The sequence below is a fragment of the Spermophilus citellus genome (assembly GCF_964194105.1).
Source record: "Spermophilus citellus genome assembly, chromosome: 14".
In the NCBI taxonomy this organism is placed as follows: Eukaryota; Metazoa; Chordata; class Mammalia; order Rodentia; family Sciuridae; genus Spermophilus; species Spermophilus citellus.
In genome coordinates, this window is record NC_138194.1 from 63,787,916 (window position 1) to 63,812,894 (window position 24,979).

General features: G+C 35.4%; 2 protein-coding genes across 6 annotated transcripts in view; one reads left to right on the forward strand and one right to left on the reverse strand.

The window, feature by feature from the left end:
- DPY19L4 (dpy-19 like 4) overlaps positions 1–24,979 on the forward strand; it is a 66,153-nt gene that overhangs the window by 25,045 nt on the left and 16,129 nt on the right. For 4 of the 5 annotated variants that reach the window (XM_081266121.1, XM_081266122.1, XM_081266124.1 and 1 more), the window contains 10 exons: positions 3,982–4,116; positions 5,332–5,463; positions 5,927–6,025; positions 6,950–7,023; positions 9,242–9,400; positions 10,887–11,006; positions 16,951–17,071; positions 20,901–20,957; positions 22,212–22,294; positions 23,923–24,055. In XM_081266121.1, the coding sequence (XP_081122247.1) occupies positions 3,982–4,116; positions 5,332–5,463; positions 5,927–6,025; positions 6,950–7,023; positions 9,242–9,400; positions 10,887–11,006; positions 16,951–17,071; positions 20,901–20,957; positions 22,212–22,294; positions 23,923–24,055 (1,113 nt within the window). The remainder of the gene's footprint in view (positions 1–3,981; positions 4,117–5,331; positions 5,464–5,926; positions 6,026–6,949; positions 7,024–9,241; positions 9,401–10,886; positions 11,007–16,950; positions 17,072–20,900; positions 20,958–22,211; positions 22,295–23,922; positions 24,056–24,979) is intronic. The other variant, XM_081266125.1, reaches the window with a different exon arrangement.
- The window catches only part of TP53INP1 (tumor protein p53 inducible nuclear protein 1), a 182,652-nt gene that overhangs the window by 10,464 nt on the left and 147,209 nt on the right, over positions 1–24,979 (reverse strand). The window lies entirely within an intron of this gene.

A 24,979-nucleotide genomic window follows, 5' to 3' on the forward strand; every position in this document is an offset into this window, starting at 1 on the left:
GGGATGCACTACTAGTTCCTTTTTGAAATCTCTGAACAAATACTGTTCTTTCCTTTCAGTGGTGACAAGTGTCCTGAGCTTAGCAAATTTTATTATTTAATTTCTATAACTAGTTTTCTTTGTATTTGTAAAGTAACATGAGCATATTGCAGATTTGTAATTTTCCTTTTTTTAATAAGGAGTCTTTGAACAAGAATATTTTGTGTAGAAGTTACAGAATCTATGATTGAGTATTTTTCTGTTAGATTATGAGCTATCTCCTAAGGAAGAATAGTTCTTCAGTTTTTGAATAAGACAGTTTAGCACAGCAGAATGCCTATGCTTCTTTTACTACCTTTTTAGGTAACTTCTGTTGCCTAAAAAACGTTTAATTATTTTAAAAGGAGTTTTTCTAAACTATATTATTTTTCAGAGTATCCTTTTTCATTGCCATATTATTGTGCTATGCATTTGTTCTAATTTGTTTCCTTTTTGAGGGGTGAGGGGCACTGTGGATTAAACTCAAGGATGCTAAACCACTGAGCTACATCCCCAGCCCTTAGTTTATTTATTTACATTTGAGGCAAGATCTCATCAAGTTGCTTAGGGCCTTCCTGAGTTGCTGAGACTGGTCTTGAGTTTGCAGTTCTCCTGCCTCAGGAGAAGCTGCTAGAATTACAGGCATGTGCCACTGTATCTGACCATTTGTTCTATTTTATTAACACAAAGTACAAATTGAGAGTTTTCAGATAGAGGTAGGAAGATCTCTACTCTCTCCTGCCAGTTTCTTCCATCTTCTAGCACATAATCTTCCCTCACATGTGGCTTCTAAATCCACCTGGAAAATGACCTTCTGTGTTTAAAGAATCCAGGATCAGTTTATAGTTTTATTTTTTGTTTTTCTTTTTTAATTTAACCACAATTCATTTTCACGCTTTGAAAGTAATATAGCTCAGTGCTAGAATATGTGCCTAGCACGCAAGAGACCCCGGGCTTAATCTACAGCACTGCAAAAAAAAAAAAAAAAAAAAAAAAGGAACAGAAGAGTAAGAATATCAAGGCATCTATAAAAAATACAGTGGATACAGTGGGGGGGGGCTCTTAACTAAGGTATATTCTTAACTCTTTCAGTTTAACAACCCGGTTTTTCAAGAAACAAAACTGCCTAATATTTCAATTATGTTCATTCTACATCCCTCCCCTCTCTGTATTTTTAGCTTAAATAAGCTTAAGATTCACAAGAAATTACAAAAATAGTATGGAGAATTTTCATGTACTCCTCACTCATCTTCCCTCAATAATAATAACACAATACATTCTCAAAACCAGGATTTGACAGTGATACAGTACTATTAATTCAAGTACCGACCTTTGGATTTCAACAGGTTTTGCATGTGCTCCCTTTCGGGTGAAGGGTGCATAGTTGTATGAATTTTTATCACATATGTAGATTTGAGAAACCATCATTAAAAATCAAGGTACAGAGTTTTTCCATTATCCTCAAGAGACTCCTTCATATTCTTTATAGTCACATGTTCTCACTCTAATATTGTCAATCACTGATCTGCTATCAGCATAATTTTGTCACTTTGAAAGTTTAGAAAAATGGAATCAAGAAGTATGTAACCCTTTGAGATTGGATTATTTTTCATTATGCTTTTTGCTCCATCTGAGTTACATGTGTCAGTACTTATTATTGTCATTGCTCAGTGGCATTCCAGTCACTTGAACTTTTAAAATCAAATATCTTGTACTTTTCCTCCCATTCTTGAGGCTAGATCCTGTAATCCCAGTTGTTGCATGAGGTTATACAAGCTTAGATCTCTAGTGTAGTTATCTGGTTGATTACTGAAATCTATTTCATGTGTCACTTATATCACATATGTGTGTGTGTGTGTGTGTATACACACACATATATGTACACTTACATCATATATGTGTGCATGTATACATACACACATACATATGTGTGTGTGTGTGTGTGTGTTTTCACACTCTAGGCACAGTAAGGAATACTTTTAAGAAATTGAGCAAGATAAGGGGTGAACAAGACTGTACAGAGAACTTTGAAACTATTCAGGGAAAGGAAAAACTTAGCTAAGTGTCCAAATGTGTTTGACAATATTTCTATGTACATGGCTTATTTTTGCTGCATATTATTTGAGAATAGATTCTTAGCATCAATATTTTTGTTTATTGTGTTGTAGCTTTTCCCCAGAATCCCCAAAGTAATTTCCATATGGCCAGTATGTTAATTGGGCTGGATCAAGATTTTATCCTTTATTGATTTCTGAAACTGGTTTCTCTGGGGTCGATGGTTTCAAGGCCTGGTTATTATAGTCCTGGTGATTCCACATTAAAAACTTTTCAAAAGACAGTGGTATAACTTTCCTATGTATATGTATGAATACACCATGGTAACTCTCAGCCTTGTGTACATGACAAGACTAGGATCCTAATTAGAGTAAGGTATATTCTATGCTTATATAAATACATCAAAATAGATTGTACTGTCATGTATAACTAAAAATAATAAAACAAAGTTTTCCAGGATACTTTTCCTATAGATAGGTGATAGGAAGAACAGAAGCTTATGTGTTTTATCAATGTGGAGCCTTTCTGAACTTTGTAGTTGGAATTATTTGATCAGCAGATGGAATTTTGCCATCACTTACATTTTGATCTCTGGTCTTAATTCACCCTCTCCCCCTGGTACTGGGGACTGAACCCAGGGCCCTGTGAATGCTAGGTAAAGCATTCTACCACTAAGCTACATCCCCAGTCCTCTCTGGTCTTAATTTTATTCAGGATACTGGAAGTTTGTTTTATCTGCTGATGACTGGGGTATTTCTTACTCCAAAATTTGTCATTGGGTATAGTCAGCTGAGTATGAAAAATTTAGTTTTAATGAACACAGTTCTTAGCCTTCTTTACTTGACTTTATTGTCTTGCTCCTTTGATGTTCTTATCAGAATAAGATCATTTGACACTCCAGCCAGTGGAGAAATTGAGGGGGTGCGGAGCAGATCCATAGAGGAAGGAAAGACTGTTGTTTGAAATATGCTACATGACAATGGATTTGTCAAAGACTTGGTTACTCACTAAGGGATCATTTGGGAGATGGCATTGGAAGGATACAATTGATTTTTATCCAGGAATATTTCAAGCAAGGGAAATTAAATTCCTGTTTAGTATTTGGTAGAAGAAAGCAGCTGAGTTTATGTTTTTTAGTCCAAGCATTGGAAAGGATAAGACCATACTTTTGTTAAAAGGAAATTAAAAGAGTAAAAATCAGGGCTTAGTTTAGGCTGAGACATAGATTCTTTAAATGATAGTTTTTAAGAAAATATGAATCTCCAAGGAAATAAAAATATTATTTTCAGAGCCAAGAGTTACTTCCACATTTAACCAAAAGCTCACCATTCAAGTCTAATAAAAGCCACCATTTTCTTATATTTATTGCTTTACCTCTTTGAGGATAAAGGATATTTGTACTGATTTTTCTTCTTTTATTTTTTTCTCTTTGTCATACTGAGATCCCCTAGTGAGTAACCAAGTCTTTGACAAATCCATTTTTTCCATGTGATATTGCCAGGCGTGGTGGCACATGCCTGTAATCCCAGCGGCTGGAGGCTGTGACATGAGTTCAAAGCCAGCCTCAGCAACAGCAAGGCACTAAGCAACTCAGTGAGACCCTGTCTCTAAATAAAATACAAAATAGGGCTGGGGATATGGCTCAGTGTTGGAGTGCCCATAAGTTCAATCCCTAATACCAAAAAAAATCAATGGGATATTGAAGGACAAATGGTTGATTTCTCTAGAGAGTGCCTTATTATTGTTGTAAGGATTTAGTGAGAATTATGTGATTTAAAAATAGTTTGAAGAATTCATATGGCTTAAAGTTGACCCAGTAACAGAAGTATAATTTTGAGGTAACAAACTCATGGGGTTTTATGGTAATAAAGCTACTGATACATAGTTTCTTTCTTTTGTTTTTCCTAGAGGTTTTGTTACTTGTTGATGAGTGCTTCAACTTACACCTTTATGATGATGTGGGAGTATAGTCATTATCTCTTGTTTCTTCAAGCAATATCTCTGTTCCTGCTAGATATCTTTTCAGTGGAGCAAAGTGACAAGGTATGATGACATTTTGAAATGATGAATTTAAACCCAGAGAATACATTTTTTTACAGTGTTGTGTCTTAACACCTTTCTTTTGTTTATTCATCCCATACACTCAGCTGGTTCAGAATCCTGATGAGTACCAAGATTTAAGTTATTTAAACAGAGGGAATTTAACATAATTTGTTAAATTCATGTTATTTGAGATAACATTCAGTGGCAGAGGGTGTGCCAGGCAAGGCCCTCGGTTCACTACCCACTCCAGAAAAAAAAAAACCCATACACCCACCCCCCAAAAAAAAACCCCAAAAAACAGTTATTAAACAAGTTTAAAGTCATTAATTTATTAATTGATTGATTGAAATGGTAATAAGAGGTAATAAGTATCATAATGGAGGTCACTACAGGAAGTAGCTACCACCATTAGTGCTAAAGGACTGAAGTGAAGAATATGGAGTTATTAAAGTGCAGAAAATTAAAGGAGGGACTCCAAGGAACTGAAACTCAGGATTCTGAGGAGGACTACTGCTCAGCTTTGGTGGTGTCTCTGGGCTCAAATAAAGAGCCTTTGTTGCTGGAGTTTAGGTCTCTGAGGATAGAGGTTTGGCCAGCAGGTCCTGGGTCTCTAGAACTGGAGGATGTGATGAAGTTGGTTTTTCAAGTGTTGGAACAACTTCAGCTGCATTCAGAGCTTCAATAGGAAGGAACTGCTGTTGGGATAAAGAAATGTTACATAAATGTGGCTCAGGGGAATCCCAAGACAATAGGAAGCAAGAGGGAAGAGCAGGCTCCTCTTTCCTTGTCCAGCCTTGCACTTTGCTTGTAGCATTTTCAATTGATGAAGGGGAACCAACTGGAAAAGAAGAAATGTAGATGTAGCATAAATGTAGAGAAAAACAGTTTTCTGCAGTGGCATATTCCATGGCCCTATATTTTCACACACTTGGTTAGGGTAAACAAAATGAAGGACCTTAAAGAAGGTTCTTCTAGTCTGATTTCAATATTTAGGATTTTAAAGTTTCTTACCTTGTTTCTGGAGAGTTCTAAGAAGAAAGTGACAAGGGTATTATAAACTAAAACATTAAAAATACAAATTAAACATTTCATAACACTCTTAAGTTGTAGTATAGAATTTATGGTACAAATGCAGTCAGATCTATCCTAAACAAAACTAATAAAAAGAAATACAATAAAATTTACTTAATTCTCATTTTATTTTTGTTCCAACAGGTTCATGAAGTGTATAAAATATATATATTTTCTCTCTTTCTGGGATATTTACTGCAGTTTGAGAATCCAGCTTTATTGGTATCTCCTTTATTAAGTTTAGTAGCAGCCTTAATGCTTACTAAGTGCCTTCAGGTAATTAACATTGCCTTTCTATCATTCTTATTAAAATTTTTTTCAGTGGTACTAGGGATTGACTCCAAGGGTTCTTTACCATTGAGCTACATCCCCAGCCCTTTTTTATTTTTATTTTTTTGGTACTGAGCATTAAACCCATAGGCACTTAAATACATCCCTAGCTCTTTTTATTTTTTATTTGAGACAGGGTCTTGCTCAGTTGTTCTGAAACTTTCTAAGTTGCTGAGGCTGGCTTTGAACTTGGATACTCCTGCCTCAGCCTCCTGAGCCATTGGGATTATAGGCATGTGCCATTTATTTATTATTTTGAGGTGGGTATTTCTGAGTTTCTGAGGCTAGTCTCAGACTTGTGATCCTCCTGCCTCAGCCTCCCCAGTGACTGGAATTAACAGGCATGTGCCACCACACCTGGCAGTTTCTAAATTACTAAGTCGTTTTTCATATTATTTTTCCCCCATAGCTGAATGTGAAGAAAGGAACTTTTATAGCTAAAATAATGAAAGTGATTAATTTTTACTTGGTGTGCACTCTGACAGTGACATTGAATATTATAATGAAGGTAAGTAACTCTGTCTTATTTTCATGTAGAGAAAATAGTAGAGTTGAAAAATGAAATATATTAATAAATTTTAATGAAAGTAATAATATAGCAAAGTAATAGAGTTTATATAGTATAATTTTCATTTAATTATTGGTATGGAGTCTTGCCATGTTGCCCTTGCTGAATTCAAATTCCTGTGCTCAAGTAATCTTTCCATCTTGCCTCCCAAGTAGCTAGGATTACAGGTGTGCACCATCACACCTAGTTGTCAGCACAATTTTGAGTCGAACAATGATTATCACTAGCACATTGGGTGAGAAAATAGGATTCTTTTCTTTTCTCCATATACTTTTAAAAAAGGAAGGAAGGAAGGAAGGGAGGGAAGGAGGGAGGGAGGAAGGAAAGGAGGGAGGGAGGAAGGAAGGGAGGGAGGGAGGGAAGGAGGGAGGAAATACACTTTGTTTTCAGTTTAATTTAAAATGGTCATTATTAGGCTGGGGCTGGGGCTCAGCAGTAGCGCACTTGCCTGACATGTGTGAGGCACTGGGTTTGATTCTCAGCACCGTATATAAATAAATAAAGGTCTATCAACAACTAAAAAAAATTAAAAAGAAAAGAAATAAAATATCAATATTACCCAATTAGTAGTAAGTAATTTAAGACAAAATATATTCAGAAAAGTTGATTAGTTACTTGAGTCAGGTGGAATAAGGTCGAAATATTCTTACTGTCTATTATAGTTTTTATGCTTAAGCATAATAAGGTAATATGATTGCTTTTTTTAGCAATCTAATCTATTACAGTAATCTTGCTTCATATTTTTGCCATGTATTATTTTAATTTATATTTTTGTAGTCCTGCTGTATTTTCTGTCTCTGATAATTAGGGAAAATGTATATTGCTATAACTATAGCTAGTAGTTTCTTTGTTTTTCTCTTTTAGATGTTTGTACCACACAAAGAAAATGGACACATGCTGAAATTCCTTGAAGTAAAATTTGGACTAAATATGACTAAGTAAGTTTTAGATTATGTAATTTTACCTAAGTTTAGATTTTAGATTATGTAAGTTTACTTAGAAAATAAGGAACAAAATACTCAATAGAAGGACAATATACCTAATTATATATTGCTTAGAAAATGAGTAATTTGGGATATTATAATATATAGGAAAAAAATGGGCGTTGCTAAATTGCTAAGACTGGTTTTGAACTTTCAGTCCTCTTGCCTCAGCCTTCCAGGTCTCTGGGATTACAAATCTGTGCCATAATGCCTGGTGCTGCAAGATATTTTGATGGTAACCCCTTTAAGACTGCTGTGTCTAAACTAGGCACGGTGGTGCATGCCTGTAATCCCAGCAGCTAGGGAAGCCAAGGCAAGAGGATTGCAAGTTTGAGGCCAGCCTCAGCAATTTAGTAAGACCCTCAGCAACTTACCAAGACCCTATCTCAAAATAACAAACAAAAAGGAGGACTAGGGTTGTGGCTGAGCAGGAGAGCGCTTGCCTGGCGCGTGTGAGGCCCTGAGTTCAATCCTCAGCACCACATAAAAATAAATAAATAAAAATAAAGGCAAAAAAAGCCGGGGGAGGGGGGGCTGGGAATGTGTTTCAGTGGCTAAGTGCCCCTGGGTTTAATCCCTGACACCAAAAAAAAAAAAAAAAAAAAAAAAAAGACAGCTGTATCTGATACATTGTTAAACTTTATTTATTTATTTTTAAATGTGACCTTTACTGTTTTTTTTTTTTTTTAGAGAGAGTGAGAGAGGGGAGAGAGAGAGAGAGAGAGAATTTTAATATTTATTTTTCAGTTCTCGGCGGACCACAACATCTTTATTGGTATGTGGTGCTGAGGATTGAACCCGGGCCGCACGCATGCCAGGCGAGCGTGCTACCGCTTGAGCCACATCCCCAGCCCTACATTGTTAAACTTTAAACTTCTATCCTAAATTCAGTGATTTGTGAAGTGTAGGCATTTTCAGTCTATGGAGCACTCCTAAACATCACTTCATTTAGGAATTCAGGATTGGAGGTTGGAGATGAATTAGAAGTAAGGATACATATAAAAATACATGTAACTAGGAGTGTTGTTGATCATACTTAGCCTTAGGGTCAAAAAGTTTATCTTAATTCTTATAGCTCTAAAGAGTATAATTCAAATTTTATAATTTTTGTCTTATTAAATAGATATCACTGTTTAAAATGGGTGCTTGTTGAGTTACATCTATCAGTATGAACCATGTATATAATTGTAATTTTCTAATAGCCATATTAAAAAAGTAAAAGAAACAAGTGATTAGTTGTAATAGAAAATATCATATTAATGTATAATCTATAGGAATTGTTGGTGAGTTATTTTGTTCTTTTTTGCATTTTTTTTTCTTGGAAATCCTCAGAGTATTTTTGTATTTAAAGTATCAATTTAAATTAGCCACATCTCAAGTGTTCCATAGCCTCCTGTGGCTAGTAGCTGTCACATTGATCAATGTAGATGTAGAGGTCGGTGTTTTAGTCAACTTCTTCACTGCTGTGACCAAAAGACCTGACAGAACAATTTGAGGAAGAGGAGTTTATTTGGGGCTCACAGTGTCAGAGGTCTCAATTCATAAACGATTGACTGGGCTTGAGGTAAGGCAGAACATCATGGCAGAAGGTCATGACAGAGGAACACAGCTGAGGACATCATAGGAGGAAGCAAAGAGAAAGAGCTCTCTTGACCACAACAAAATATAAACCCCAAAGGCATGCCCCCAGTGACCTACTTCCTCCAGCAACACTCTACTTGCTTTCAGTTACCAGTTAATCCCTATCAAGGAATTAATTCACTGACTGGGTTAAGGTTCTCATAACCCAGTCATTTCACCTGTAAATCTTCTTGCATTGTCTCACACATGAACTTTTGGGGGACACCTAATAGCTGAATTTTTTGTTGTCTTCTGGATAAAAATAGAAATCAGAAATTCCCCCAGAATTTATTGGGCTTCAGAGATGGTTATATTACTTGGTAATAAAAAGAAACAGTTTTACATTTATTGGAGCAGTTGTGATGAAAGTACGTGCTTTCTAGAGGAGGGTTATGAATGTTATCTTATTTATAAAAAATGGAACCTTGCTATTGTAAGTAAATCAACTTAATAAATGTTTTGTCTTAGTTTTTACTGAGATTTTAAAAATTACTTTTATATCTAGTACTTTAAACAATTGAGGTTTTAATATCATGCTTTTTGTCTTCTATAGGAATTTTACAATGAATTGGCTCCTCTGTCAAGAGTCCCTCCAGGCACCATCTCAAGATTTTTTTTTGCGATTGACACAATCTTCTTTATTACCATTCTATATTTTAGTCTTAATAATTTGTCTTCTTTCTATGACACAAGTTATTATTAGGAGAATTAAGTAAGTTCTTCTGAGAATCAATCCCATTACTAATATATTATGGAAATATATAAGATATTTAAATTTATTTGGTTAGTTAGTTACTTACTAAGGGTTGAACTAAAGGGTGCTTAACCTCTGAACCACATTCCCCAGCCCTTTTTATTTTTTATTTTGAGACAGGGTCTTACTAGGTTGCTTCGGGTCTCGCCAAGTTGCTGAGGCTGGCCTTGAACTTGCCATCCTTCTTCCTCAGCCTTCCAAGTTGCTAGGATTGTAGGCATTTGCCACCATGCCTAGCTTAAATATTTACTTTTAATATCCTTTCTGTATGTATGTGGGTGTGTATTTTCTAGTACTGGGGATTGAAACAAAGGCCTTCTTAATGCTCTAGATCCTGCCCCTTTTATTTTTGATTTTCTTAAGAGATGGGGTTGTCCTGTGTTGTCCAGGCTGGTCTTAAATTCCTGGAGTTAAGTAATCCTCCTGCCTCAGCCTCCTGAGTAGCAGGGACTTCAGGTATGCACCACCATGCCCTCTAGTTCTATATTTGGTTTAGAGCTTCCAATTCTATTTTCTCTTCATTGGGCATTATTATTGATCAGAAAGACTTATGTTTAGTTTTATACATTTAGATATGTAGAGTCCTGGTTTCCTATGGGAGTAATATTTAAATAATAGGTTAAATTTTTATAGACTCATTTAGTAATTTAGTTTAAGTGATTTTTGAATTGTTACAGCGTTTAACTATTTGTTGATCATGTTTGAAAGGTTTTATGTAATTTCTTGATCTAAAGATCTTATTTATATTATTTAATTATATTGGCTTAGTAATCGTTAAGTGAGTCATAATTTGTCTTGGAAAAGGAATTTAAAATTCATATGTAGTCTGAAAATTCATACACAGTCTTCTTAGAGTCAGTTGTCTTTAGGCTTTAAAAGATATTAACAGGGCCAGGATTGTGGCTCAGTGGTTGAGCACTCTCGTCATGTGTGAGGCACTGGGTTCAATTCTCAACACCACATATAAATAAATGAATAAAATAAAGGTCCATCAATAACAAAAAAATAATTCAGAAAAAAGATATTAGCAAAGACTTGGAGATATATGCTAGATATTTGACTAGCAGAATAGACTTTCAAATTTTAAGGACCATCTTTTTTTCTTTTCTTTTCTTTTTTTTTTTTTTTTTTGGTGGTACTGGGGATTGAACCCAGGGATTCACTGAGCTATATCCCCAGCTTTTTTTTTTTTTTTTTTTTTTTTTAAACTTTTTGAGACTGGGTTTTGCTAGTTGCAAATGGTAGCTTTGAATTTGTGATCCTCCTGCCTCAGCCGTCCAAATTGCTGGCATTATAGGTGTGCACCACTGCACCCAACCACCTATACTTTTTTATTATAAAAAGTTTAAAATTGTAAGTATGACTTTCAAAGATGATAAACAGTGTATCTTTGATTTTTCAAATATATATTCTGAAGCTATTAAAAAACATTTCGTTTCTATAGTGGTAAATCCCTGAAAAAAACTGTTACTCTTGAAGATGGACGAATTGGAGAAAGACCAGAAATAATATATCATGTAATTCACACTATTTTATTGGGTTCTCTTGCAATGGTTATAGAAGGGTAAGTTTACTTTATCTGTTTGTTTTTTACAAAGATTGTTCTTCCTAATGATAATAAGTGGGTACATTAAAAAATACATTCATAAAACTTTGTAATAACTTAAAATTTGTAAATTTTCTTATATAACTTGAGTTTACAGGTGATCTTTATGGGATAGTGAACTGACATTTTATTATTCATTGATGTGTTCAAAAACACTGAATGTTCCAAGGTAGAGCTGGGATTGTGGCTCAGCAGTAGAGCTCTTGCCTAGCACGTTTGAGACCCTGGGTTCGATCCTCAGCACCACATAAAATAAGGATTTTGTGTCCATCTACAACTAAAAATAAATATTTTTTTAAAATTTATATTATATCATAATGATTAAAGGAGAGGTAAATGGTGAGGTGAGAACACTGAAAAAATAGAATTTGGCTTAAAGAGATCAGAAAGGCTCTCTTAAGGAAAAGATGCTTGAGCTGAGACCTAAAAGTTAAGAAAGAGTGAAGTTGGTAAACAGAAGAGGAAAGAGTATTCCAGGTAGAGAGACTAGCATATGACAAACTTTGCAGTGAGACGGAACATGGCATATTGTTGGGAGAGATGACATGGGGCTTAGTGTGGCTGAAGTGCATTGAGTTTGCAGTAGGACTTGTTGAGGACTTTAGGGTTATTATTTGTTTCTTTTATCCTTTTACTTTCCTTATTTTTAAAAAATTGCTTTTAAATGGCAAATGAACCCTCAGTGAAATATAAGTGGGATTCCATTTAATGTACAATAAGATAGGATATTTCTTTCTTTCTTTTTTTTTTTTTTTTTTTTTTTTTTTTTTTTTTTTAGGTACTAGGGATTGAACTCAGGGCACTCGATCACTCAGCCACATCCCCAGCCCTGTTTTGTATTTCATTTAGAGAAAGGGTCTCACTGAGTTGCTTAGTGCCTCACTGTTGCTGAGTCTTAGCTTTGAACTCTTGCTCCTCCTGTCTCAGCCTTCCATGCTGCTGGGATTACAGGTGTGCACCACTCTTCCCGGAAAGATAGAATATTTCTGTTTTATTTGCTTGATAATTTTAATGTTCTGCATACCTTCATAAATTTGTTAAGGCAAATCAGTATTTATATATAGTCATATGTCACTTAATATCTGGGTGCATCCTAAGAAATGCATTGTTAAATTGTGCAAACTTCATAGAGTATGCTCCCACAACCTAAGCCTAGTATAATTTCTCTAGGTGATATAATATTATTGGACCCCTGTCATACATGTAGTCCATCATTTACCAAAACATCACTATGCAGCATGTGACTATATTCATATTTATATATGTTATATCATAATTATTTAGGGGTTTGATTGCTTGGAACATATCTCACTATTTTTAAATCTTTAATTTTCAAACTCCTCTTATTCCTGCTCCTATTGAAAATCACACCAACTTGTTAATAAATTTAATTAAAACATTGAAAGAGCAGGGTACAGTGGTGCATTCCTGTAATCCCAGCCACCTGGGAGACTGAAGCAACAGTATCACAAGTTCAAGGCCAACCTCAGCAATTTAATGAGACCCATCTCAAAGACTGGGGATATAACTCAGTAGTAGAGTGCTCCTGGATTCAATCCCCAGGAAGAAAAAAAGAACATACTCACTGAACAGAAGTTTCTAAATTTCCAATAAAAGTCACTCTTAGCAATGGTGAGAGCTATAAAAGTATATAAGATGGAATTCCTCTTCTCCAGAAGCTCACGGTCTAAGAGGATAAATGCAGCATTCAGGAGTCCCTATATCTACTTTTAATTCTGACACCAACCAAAATTTTATGGGTTCCCCAAAACTACTTTCAGGTTCAATAACTCACTAAGATTCACAGAACTCAGATAAGTTATTATATTCATTGTACAGCAAAAGGATAAAGATTACAGTAGTTCAGAGAAAAGAGGCATATAGGATGGGATCCAGGAGACACCAGGGCACAGAAAACCGGTTGTCATCTCCCAGTAAAGTTGTGCAGACAGTGCCTGTTTTTCTCAGGAACAATGCATGGCATTATACACAGAATATTGTCAATCAAGGAAATTCAGCTGAGCCATTGTTCAGTTTTTATTGAGGCTTTGTCACATAATGTGGTTGACTACCTGTGTGGCCCAAGGCTCCCACCATAAATCACATTGTTAGCATAAACTCTCAGGTATAACCCAACATCCCAGTTAAACAGAGATACTCTAAGCAGACAAGAGGTTAGTTACTTCCTAGGAGTGGAAGGCAACAGTCATCTCTCTTTTTCAGGCAAGGTTAATCTTTTATTAGTGCAGTAAGAAGCCTGAAAAGAAGTATAAAGAGGGCTGGAGTTGTGGCTCAGGGGTAGAGCACTCGCCTCGAACATGTGAGACCCTGGGTTCGATCCTAGGCACCACATAAAAAAAAAAATAAACAAGTGAAATAAAGATGTTGTGTCCCACTACAACCAAAAAATTTTTAAAAAGTATAAAGAAAGAATACATGGGGCTTTTTGCCTATTAATTAGAGTTAGTTATTCTCATATTGTAATATCTGTAAATATAAGAATATCTTATCCCTTTCTTGTTTCTTTTTTTTTTTCTGTGATGTTGGATTGAACCTGGGGCCTCTCGCATGCTAGCTCTACCATTGAGCTATACCCACAGCCCTCATCTTTTTTTTTTAAATGAAAGAGGGAAATGTTACCATCTTTAGAAGTTTCTGGTTTTTTTAAAAAAAATAGGGATGGGTCTCACTGTGTTGTCCAAATTGCCCAAACTCTTGGGCCCAAACTCTGGCACTCAAGTTATCTTCCTGCCTCAGCCTCCCAAGTAGCTGGGACTACAGGTGCCACCATGCTAGGCTACACTGAGGATTTTTTAACAGAAAGTATCTTAGAGTTGTTTGAAAAAGATTCATCTAGCATTTGGTTGAATTGCAGGACAGAGTAAAGATAAAAGATAGATATGTTACTCTTACAATAAAATGGTATGGAAGGGAAGGATACCTTCACTTCCATGGAGCTGGCATCAACCAGTGGGTTTGGCACCAATGGACTGATCCTTAGAGCAGAGATGTATTGTATTCCAGGGGATGTAGTATACGTATAACTCAACATGAATGGTACCCTCTGTTACTGTCAAGCAACCCTAGTATTGATTCTGGCTAACTGGAAGAACAGGTTGATATTTTAGGAAGTGGTGAAGTTGGGAGGAGATATTGGTTGACCCCCCCGCCCCAGAAAATTAATACAGTTTCTGTCTTTACTAGTAAAGTACGTATTCTATGTGTGTCTGCCACTTCTCTCAAGGCCTAGGTTATGACACTTTTTGTGTGTGTGCAGTGCTAAGGAATTGAACCCAGACATCACTTGTGCTAGGCAAGTCCTCTACCATTAAGCTACACCTTCAGCTCAGCATTCAGTTTTTAAAAGAACCTTCATTTAACTATATTTATCTATATAAACTATATTTAGTTATTTCACTTTTACCTAACCCTAGACTTTATGTAATTTTTCTTATACCTATTTCCTATTTGCTTCCTCTTTTTTTCATATTTTTTAATTGGTATACTATAATTGTACATGCCCTGTTTGGTTTTATTTCATTTTGAGAAAGAGCTCCTTGAGAGCTATTGCCATGACTTTTTTGTCTTGTTTTCTGTTACTTTGGTTAGCTTACAGTAGATGATCAGTCAATGTTCATTATTAAATAAATGAATATTTTTTGTTTCATAGTTTTGCTCTTTTACAAAACCATGAGATTTGATTTTTATATCTGACCTCATATTCTTATCTGAGTTTAACACCAACAAATATTTCATGGAAGGGTCTGGTTGTTCTCCTCAGCATTAATTACCACAGTTATACTCTAGCTCGTCTTCTTCCATCTTCAGTTTTTACTATTTCCTCTGAAGACAGGCTCTTTTTGTTTTCTTTTCGGGGTTGAGGTGGGGGACCGGGGATTGAACTCAGGGGCACTCAACCAATGAGCCACATCCCCAGCCCTATTTTATATTTTATTTAGAGACAGAGTCTCACTGAGTTGCTTAGTGCCTCACTTTTGCCGAGGCTGGCTTTGAACTCATGATCCTCCTGTCTCAGCCTCCCAAGCTGCTGGGATTACAGTGTACGCCACTGAACCCAGCTCTTTTTGTTTTCTTTACCACCTACAACATAAAATAATATACTTTCCTTTATTTATACAAGTTCATTTTTGTGTATACCTGTTTTTAATCTTTTTTATTTAAGAGCCTTATTATAAGTCATTAGAGGTTTTGTTTTTAGTACTAGAGACAACTCAGACTGAGATATAGCCTCAGCCCTTTTTATTTTTTTATTTTGAGACAAGGTCTTGCTTAGTTATCAAGGCTAACTTCAAACTTGTGATCCTCCTGTTTCATCCCCCTGAGTAGCTGGGATTATAGGCATATACCACCAAAGCCAGTACAGATCCTTGCTTTTTAAAAAATTAATCTCAAAAGTAGCAGCTAGATTATAATAAATATAGAAATATATATATAATATAGAAATATATGAAGTTAGGAGCTGGGGTTGTGGCTCAGTGATAGAGTGCTTGCCTAGCATGGGTGAGGCACTGGGTTTAAACCTCAGCACCACATAAAGATAGAATAAAGATATTATGTCCACCTACAACTAAAAAATAAATAAAAAAAAAAGAAATATATGAAGTTAAAAAATAACATCCTACTTTCCAGGCATTATATCATATATCCACATTTAACAAAAGAAAAAGAAAAACAGGTGCAGGTGCAGTGGTACACACCTATAATCCCAGTGACTTGGGAGGCCGAGGCAGGAGGATTGTGAGTTTAAACCCAGCCTCATCAATTTAGTAGGTCCTAAGCAACTCAGACCCTATCTTTAATAAAATATAAAAAGGGCTGAGGAGGGCTGGGGTTTTGGCTCAGCAGTAGAGCATTTGCCTAGCACTTGCAAGGTCCTGGGTTCAATTCTCAGCACCACATAAAAATAAATAAGTAAAATAAAGGTATTGTGTTCAACTACAACTAAAAAATAAATATATTTTAAGAAAAAAGAGGGGCTGAGGATGTGGCCTGGTGGTTAAGCACCCTTGGGTTTGATCCCTGGTACCAGGAAAAAAAAAAAGGAAAAGCAAAAAACTAGGGAACACTATACATGAAGATTTTTATTTTGCTTTTTGTATTTTATTATTTATATCTATTCAAGGACACAGGATTTTTCTAAATTTTCTATTAAAAAATAGCATATGCTATAATTAAAACCATTGCATAATATCTTTATATAGTTATGCTAGTGTGTCTATAGGCTAAATTACAGAAATGGCATTGCTTATCTTAGATTATTTTAAATTTTCAGTAAGTTCTGGTGAATTTCATTCTGAAAAGAGTTATATTTTCTCTAAGAGTACAATCTTGCTATACCTGCATCAATGTGAATGCTTTTATTTTATCCTCATTTGGTAATTCATGTTTTATTATGTAAGAATTGGGTAACAATCTATTGGTATTTTTTTTTTCTGTGCTGGGGTTATGGCTCAGTGGTAGAGCACTTGTCTATCATGTGTGAGGCACTGGGTTTAATTCTCAGCACCACATATAAATAAATAAATAATGTCCATCGTTTTTAACAATTTTTTTTTCTTATGTTGGCACTGGGAATTGAACCCAAGGTTTCTTTACCACCAAGCTACATCCTCTACCCTTTTTATTTTTGTTATTTTGAGTAAGAGTCTCACTAAGTTGCCTAGGGCCTCACTAAGTTGCTGAGCCCGGCCTTGAGATCTTTCTGCCTCAGCCTTCGAAGTTGCTGGAATTATAGATGTGTGCTATAACATCTGTGCCGACTAAGTTTTTTCATTCTCCCTTAATGTTTTGGTATTTTTGTGGTAATAGGAAAGAACTTAGAAAACTCAGATAATGATGGTTATGGGATGCCTTATGTTTTACTCTTTTTTATTTTTTCTAGCCTGAAATATATTTGGACTCCTTATGTGTGCATGTTAGCAGCATTTGGTGTATGTTCCCCTGAACTTTGGATGACACTTTTCAAGTGGCTTCGATTAAGAACTATACACCCAATATTGTTGGTGAGCCATTGTTTCTTTGTGTTAAATACTTTGTTTCTTTTCCAGTTATGTAATATCAGATGCTAATAAATAGAAACCATATTGAATTCAATCCAGTATAGTCTGAATAAGTCACGCAGTGACTTCCAGGTGGAAGAACAGGTCCTATGAAAAACATTTTTGTATAAATTCTGATTGTAAAATCAATGCATTTCAGTCTATACAACTTAAAAATACAAGGTAAAAATATAAGTGAATCAGTATTATGAGAAACCATAAGGAATTATTTTTATCTATTTTTTTTCCCTAACTGCTCTTGAGCTGAAATGAATTAAAATTTTAAAATTTATTAATTTATTTATTTTTGTGGTATTAGGATTGAACTCAGAGCCTCACACATATTAGGCAAGCACTTTACCCTACATCCTTAGCCTTTTTTTTTTCTGGAGACAGTTTTGCCCAGGCTGGCCTCAACTTTCCAAGTAGCTGCCCTGCTTAAAAAAAAAAAAAAAAATTTAAAGGTAATGTGGTAGTGGTCTTTATTTTATTTTTAAAAGGGTCTTGCTGGGTTTTCTAGATTGGCTCTAAACTCTTGGGATCAGTTGATTTTCCTTAGCCTCTCAAAAAGCTGAACTATAGGTGTGCACCACCATACCCACCTTTAATTTTTATAAGATCTTTTTTGGTTTGATTTAGAACTATGGTATGTTTTTTGTTGTACTGAAACATTTTCATTGTGCCTGCTATATGCTTGTCAAAAGAAATAAAGGTAAAACATAGTTAGCTTGAAGCTTTTGATTCTTTCCCCGGCATCACACAAAAAAAGTATTCCTAGGGTGCTATTAGAACATAGAGAAGGGTTGTTTATTTATTTTTAGGGATTCAAAGGCGACTTTCCAATTTGAAATTTGAAAGATGATGAGTTATGAAGCAAATGAAGAAAAAAAAAGGTATTCATGGTGAAAGGAATAAACAGAAGAAGGTAAAAGAACATTGCCGCAGTCTGGCTGGGCAAACTAACCCCGGAGTGACAAGGAACTTGTGAAGGTTAATACAGCGTTTATTGTAGGACAGCAGGGGTATATATACATAACGGAATACACAGCTTGTTCTTAATTAACATAAACTAGGTACAGCAGTCAACCAATAAGGAATCATTGTCTTAATGATTACGCAGCTTAACTTAATTGACATAACCTAGACACAGCAGTCAGTCATTAAGGAATCTCTATCATCTTAATGGCTCTCTGGCATTACTTCTCAAACCACTCCCTCTGGCAAAGTGCCAGGCGCCATCTTGACTTGTTTACGACCCTAACATCTCCCCTAACAGAACATGATGCAATCAAAAGAAATAAATGTGCAAAAAAGTTAGTCTTATTGGCACAAAGCATGAAGTATAACTGTGGTCAAATGATGAGGTTATGGGCTGGGGTTGTGGCTCAGTGGTAGAGTGCTGGCCTAGTGCACGTGAGGCATTGGGTTCGATCCTTAGCACCACATAAAAATAAAATAAAGGAATTGTGTCCACCTACAACTAAAAAATAAATAAATATTTTAAAAAATGGTTAGGTTATGGTGGCCTCCATTATCATATAATAGAGCTTGGTCTTTAATGGGCAGTAGAAAGGCATTGAGATTTTATTTATTTTGTGTGTGTGTGTGTGTGATGCTGGGGATTGACTTATCCATGTGAGGCTAGCATTCTACCAACTGAACTATACCCCCAGCCTGGCATTGAGACTTTTATGTCTCATAAGGAATAAGAATCAAACATTTTCTCTTAGCTCACTCTTAAAATTCTTTAAGGATAGGCTTAAAGGTCATGTAGATGAAAGTAACACAGGTGTCAATTTATTGAAAGTTCACTATGTGTCAGCTTCTGTTTTGAAGCATTTCATGTGGTATTCAGTACTAAGTTTTGTTATCACTGAAGAAAAAGACACTAAGCTTAAATTGTTTAAATAACTTGCTTAAGATAATATAGCTTTTATATGTGAAAAACATAAATAAACATCACATAACATTCACATCCAGGTTTATTTGGACTCCAAAACCTATTTGAGAGCTTGTTACAGTAGTGCATGTCTATAATCCTAGCAACTCATGAGACTGAGACAGGAGGCTCACAAATTTGAGGCCAGCCTTAGCAATTTAGCAAGGCCCTAGCAACTTAAAATTTAAAATAAATAAATAAAAAGGGCGAGTGATATAGTTCAGTGGTAAAGTGCCCCTGAATTTAAGCAGTGATGTCAAACAAAAGCCTGCTTGATTAACACTCTTGCCACATTGACAAAAGAAAAAATACTGTGCTATATTAGAATGAAAAAAAAGTAGTTAGAAAAAGATTAATAAGACTCAGTGCTTGATTAAGTATTGGGGGAATGAGCTGGGTGAGGTGGCACAAACCTATAATACTAGCAGTTCAGGAAGCTGTGGCAGGAGGATTGCAAGTTCAAGGCCAGCCTCAGGAATTTTAGCAAGGCCCTTAAGCAATTTTAATGAGACCCTGTCTCAAAAATTAAGAATAAAAAGGTCTGGGAGCCAGGTGCTGTGGCACACATCTGTAATCTCAGCTGATCAGGAGGCTGAGAGTTCAAAGCCAGTCTCAGCAACGGCAAGACCCTAAGCAACTCAGTGAGACCCTATCTCTATACAAAATACAAAATAAAGCTAGGCATATGGCTCAGTGGTTGAGTGCCCCTGAGTCCCTAGTACCAAAAAAAAAAAAAAAAAAAAAAAAAAGGTCTGGGGATGTGGCTCACTAGTAAAGCACCCTGGGTTAAATCCCTGGTACCCTCACCCCCCCTCAAAAAAAAAAAAAAGGTAGAAATGATGGTATTTTCTAGGTTTCTGGTTTGTATGACTGTGGATCATTGTTCATTGGGTTAACAATAGACAAGGGACAGTAGGAAGAACTGGTTTTGGCAGGAAGATGAGTTATGTTTAATAATAATCTTGTTAGCCAGGTACATGTTAGCCAAGTGCATACCTGTAATCCCAGCAGCTCAGGAGGCTGAGACAGGAGGATCTGCAAGTTCAAAGCCAGACTCAGCAAAAGGGAGGTGCTAAGCAACTCAGTGAAACCCTGTGTCTAAATAAAATAAAAAAATAGAGCTGGGATTGTGGCTCAGTGGTTGAGTGATCTTGAGTTCAATCCCTGATACCCAATCCTCCCCCGGAAAAAAAATAATATTTTGCCAGTCTTATTCCCAGAATTTATACATTCTTATTTTAACATACTAGTATATTTATTAGCTATTTTTTGTTACTTTCTCCCGTACTAGGGATTGAACCCTGGGGCTTTTTAACACTGAGCTACATCCCCAGTCTAGCCCCTGCTTTTTTTTAAAAAAGGGTCTCACTGAGTTGCTTAGGTCCTTGCTAAGTTGCTGAGGCTGGCCTCAAATTTGCGATCCACCTGCCTCAGTTTCCCAAATTGCTGGGATTATAGGCACGTGCCACCCTGCCTGGCTCATTGTCTTCTTATTGTTGTTGTTAGCTTTTCATGTAGCAATTCAGAATTATTTTCAGACTCTTAGTGGCATAAGTCCCTGACAAATTTTCAAATATTGATTGGCTATTTGAAATATTATGAGCATTACTTTTTTGATGCTCTGCTATAAATTTATGTAGTAAATATGTGTGTTTCCCTTTACCTCCTGGTTAGTGTTTGAAACTCTTTAATTATCCCTCATCTCACTTTGTGAACTCAATTCTATACTGGCTTCACTTTCTATTATTGGAATTTTTATAACTAAAAGGATATTCAGTTGATCATAGAGTCATTGCTAGTATCTCTAAAGTATACTCATATTTACCTATAACCCTTTTTGCTTTGATATTTCAGGCTCTTATTCTGAGCATGGCTGTGCCCACTATAATAGGTCTCAGTTTATGGAAAGAGGTAAGAAAACCAGAAGCTTAAATTACTGAAATGTACAAGTAATGGTTTTTTTTTTCATTTATTTTTTTTATTTTGAGACAGGGTCTAACTAAGTTGCTTGTGGCCTTGCTGAGTTGCAAGGCGGGCTTTGAATTTACAATCCTCCTGCCTCAGCTTCCCAAGCTGCTGGAATTACAGACATGCACCACTGTGCCTGGCTGGTAATGATAAATTTATATATGTGTGTAGGAAATTTTTATCAAGAATACTATTCTAAGCTGGACATGGTGGCAAATGCCAGTAATCCCAGCAACTGGAGAGACAAGGCAGGAGGATCACAAGTTCAAGGTCAGCCTCAGCAACTTAATGAAGTTCTACAAAATTTAGGGAGACCCTGTTTCAAAATAAAAAATAAGAACTGGGGGTATAGCTCAGTGTTATAGTGCCCCTGGGTTAAATCCCTGGTACCCCCCCCCCCCACCAAAAAAAATAAATAAAAAACTATTACATCAAAGTGTGATGTTGCTACTAGTGCTTTTTTTTTTTTAAGTTATAACAGAAGACCCACAACATTTTTAGAATGCCATGTGATATTGTTTTTTTGTAGTCTAATAAGATTGTAAATTCAGTATCTAATTGGCAAAGGAAATTGCTGAAAAATAGGTCTTAATGTTTAAAAATATTCGCTTCATTTTAATATCTGTAATATAAATTCTTAGGTTTGGGCTGGGGATGTGGCTCAAGCGGTAGCGCGCTCGCCTGGCATGCGTGCGGCCTGGGTTCGATCCTCAGCACCACATACCAACAAAGATGTTGTGTCCGCCGAGAACTAAAAAAAAAATAAATAAATATTAAAAAAAATTCTCTCTCCCTCTCTCTCTCCTCTCTCACTCTCTCTTTAAAAAAAAAAAATAAATAAATTCTTAGGTTTATCATAATGTAAATGAAACTACTTGCCATTAAACTTACAAGTTTTATTAGTAAAATTTGTTCACTTGTTTAGTATGTGTGCATAAAATACAGAACTGATGATTAATTGTTTGATATTGATAAAATTATTTATTGAGTCTAGGCAGTGCATCAACCATAGATTATTATTTGGATTGAGAAGAATGAGCAGGTCACTGAAAGAAAGCAAAGAGATCAATGACATTTTTGTCATGAAAACATTATTGTATTATTTGCCTCAAATTAACTCTTTTAGTCTTTTGAGATACTTTGGAGAAATTCTAAACTTTCTAATTACATCTTTTGGGGATTTGTTTTGCATTTTAGTTCTTTCCAAGATTAATGACAGAATTAACGGAACTACAGGAATTCTATGACCCAGATACAGTGGAACTTATGACCTGGATAAAGTAAGAATTGAACTGTCCAAGACTGTTGTTAAACTATTAACTAATTATTGCATGCTATCTAATGGATTCAAGGGAAATAATGAATTAATACTTTTCCAATTTCTCATAAAACTCAGCAATTTTATCACCATGATTTTTAGGCATTTTTAGTGTTGACTGAACTTTGTGATTCTATTTCCTAATGAAACTGACTTCTGTGGACTTGAAAATACGATGTTGATAAGTGAGATTAGAGACTTCTAACATCAAACACCTAGAAATATGAAATAAAAAGGAATGTTTAGAAGCATCAAGAAAATGTTTCTTTTATTGTTGACTGGAGGTGAATGAACAGTTGATTGCCAGTCTTAGTTACCAAGGGATTTATATTTTAATGCCTAAGCAGAACAGGTGGTGTGGTCTTGGCCTCTAGAAGCAGAGAATTGGAACTGAGACCCCAGCTTGGTACTAGGGACTGAACCCAGGAGTGCTTAACCACTGAGCCACATCCTCAGTCGTTTTTTGTATTTTATTTAGAAACAGAGTCTCACTAAGTTGCTGAGTTGCTGAGGCTGGATTTTAACTTGGATTTAACTGGATTTTAATTGTTCTCCTGTCTTAACCTCCCAAACTACTGGTTTTATAGCTGTGTGCCTAGTAAAGAATTGTTCTCTTTAAATCACCCTTAACTATTGCTAATTAATACTTTTTGTGAATTGTGATTACTGTGAGGGTGCACTGACTGTACAGTCTTGTGCTATCATTAAGAAAAGAGGAACTCAACATTGATGTATGTGATTTATTGTAATATTTTCAAAAATATAACAATGGCCTGGACAGTTGGATTTTTTTTGTGGTGTAATTGTTTTGTCTTGTGTGTATTTCCTCACTAATGAGTGCTCCCTGAGCACAGTGACAAGGTTCCATTTCTTTATTTTCAGAACTTGATACTATGCTTAGACATTGGTAGGTGCTGAACATTGAATACATGAAGTGAATAAATAAGTGAAGGGAGGGCTGGAGGGTACAGCTCAATGGTAGACCAATTGTCTACCAGGTGTGAGGCCCTAGGTTTGATACCCAGCACTGCAAATATATATAGATGCATGCATTTAGGACCTGTTTGTAGGTTTCCCACCTTGTAAGTAGCATCTGTCTGGGCCTTTAGATGATGATTCAGGTTAGAGAGGTCCTACATACGTTATCTGGAATCATGTAGGGTAAAAACAGAGAAAGGAGTAGGAGTGTAAATTAATCTGAAAGGAGTTGTGTTGTGGTGGTTAATGTTTGCAAAAGATGAATTTGAGAATTTATAGTGTTACCACTATAAATTCTAGTATAGTATATTCTTATCATTATCCATTCTGGATTATCTTTTATAGCATTATTGCTATGTGACATAACTTTATTTTTATTGTCTCCTCTTTCTCCCTCTTTTTTTTTAAAAAAACTTCTATATTTAAGTATTCAAAACAGTGCTTGGCATATTGTAAGTGCTGAGTCTTTCTTTTTAATGAATTCATAAATGAAAATTGATAGAGAAATTTTAGTGTTATACATTGTAAGTTACTTTGTATTTCAGAGTTGTAAATTGGTGAACTTAATAGTATACTTACCTTTCATTGTGTGAATCTTTTGGTTCTTTGCAGAAGGCAAGCTCCAATTGCAGCTGTGTTTGCAGGGAGTCCACAGTTAATGGGTGCAATTAAATTATGCACTGGATGGATGGTGACAAGCTTGCCTCTTTATAATGATGACGATCTCCTCAAGAGAAATGAAAATGTAAGACATTTTAAATTTGATATTTGGGTCTTTTTTACAACAATCTCTATTTTAAATAGTTTCAATAGTGATGCATATGTTCCTAGTTAACTAGGAAAATCCAAATAATTTTAGAAGAGTTAATTAGCTTTAGTTTTTAAGCTCTATAATACATTTTTTTAGCCTCGAGGAAACCCAATATTAAATTATTTATTTTATCAATACTATTGATGTTTCCAGGAAAAACATTCATTTTCCCCCAAAATATTAAGGGAACTGGCATATAGTATTTAAGAAAGGGAAACTTATTTTTGAAAATATCTGTGTTCTCTATCTGGGTATGGTGGTACACACCTGTGATCCCAGCAACTAGAGAGACAGGAGGATTGCAAGTTCAAGGCTAGCCTTAGTAATTTAGCAAGGCCCCAAGCAACTTAACAAGACCCTCTCTCAAAATTAAAAATAAATAGGGATGTAGATCAGTAGTAAAGTGCCCCTGGGTTCACTCCCTAGCACCAAATACATATATGTGTGAAATATTTTGTTTTCCCAAGCCAAAATTTTATTACTGATTATAATAAACTAATTCATTTTTTTGGTATGGGTTTTTATTAATAATTGAATATAATATTAGAATGGCATCTAATCTTTAATCGTAGTTTAAAGAATGTACTTTTTGCATATTGTTGCATTATAGTTGTACATACTGGTGGGATTTGTTTTTACATATTTATGCATACACATAATATAACAGTATAAATTGGCCAGTATTATTTCCCAATATTTCTTCTTTTTCTTCCCTCCTCTCTCCCCTTGGGAGCATATATTGTTTTGAATGTTTGTATAGTTTTAAATGACAACTTTATATCTGAAACTGAACCTGGATTTCCAATATCCTGTTTTTCAGTTTGAGAAAATTTCATATAGTTTATAAGTACTAAAGAA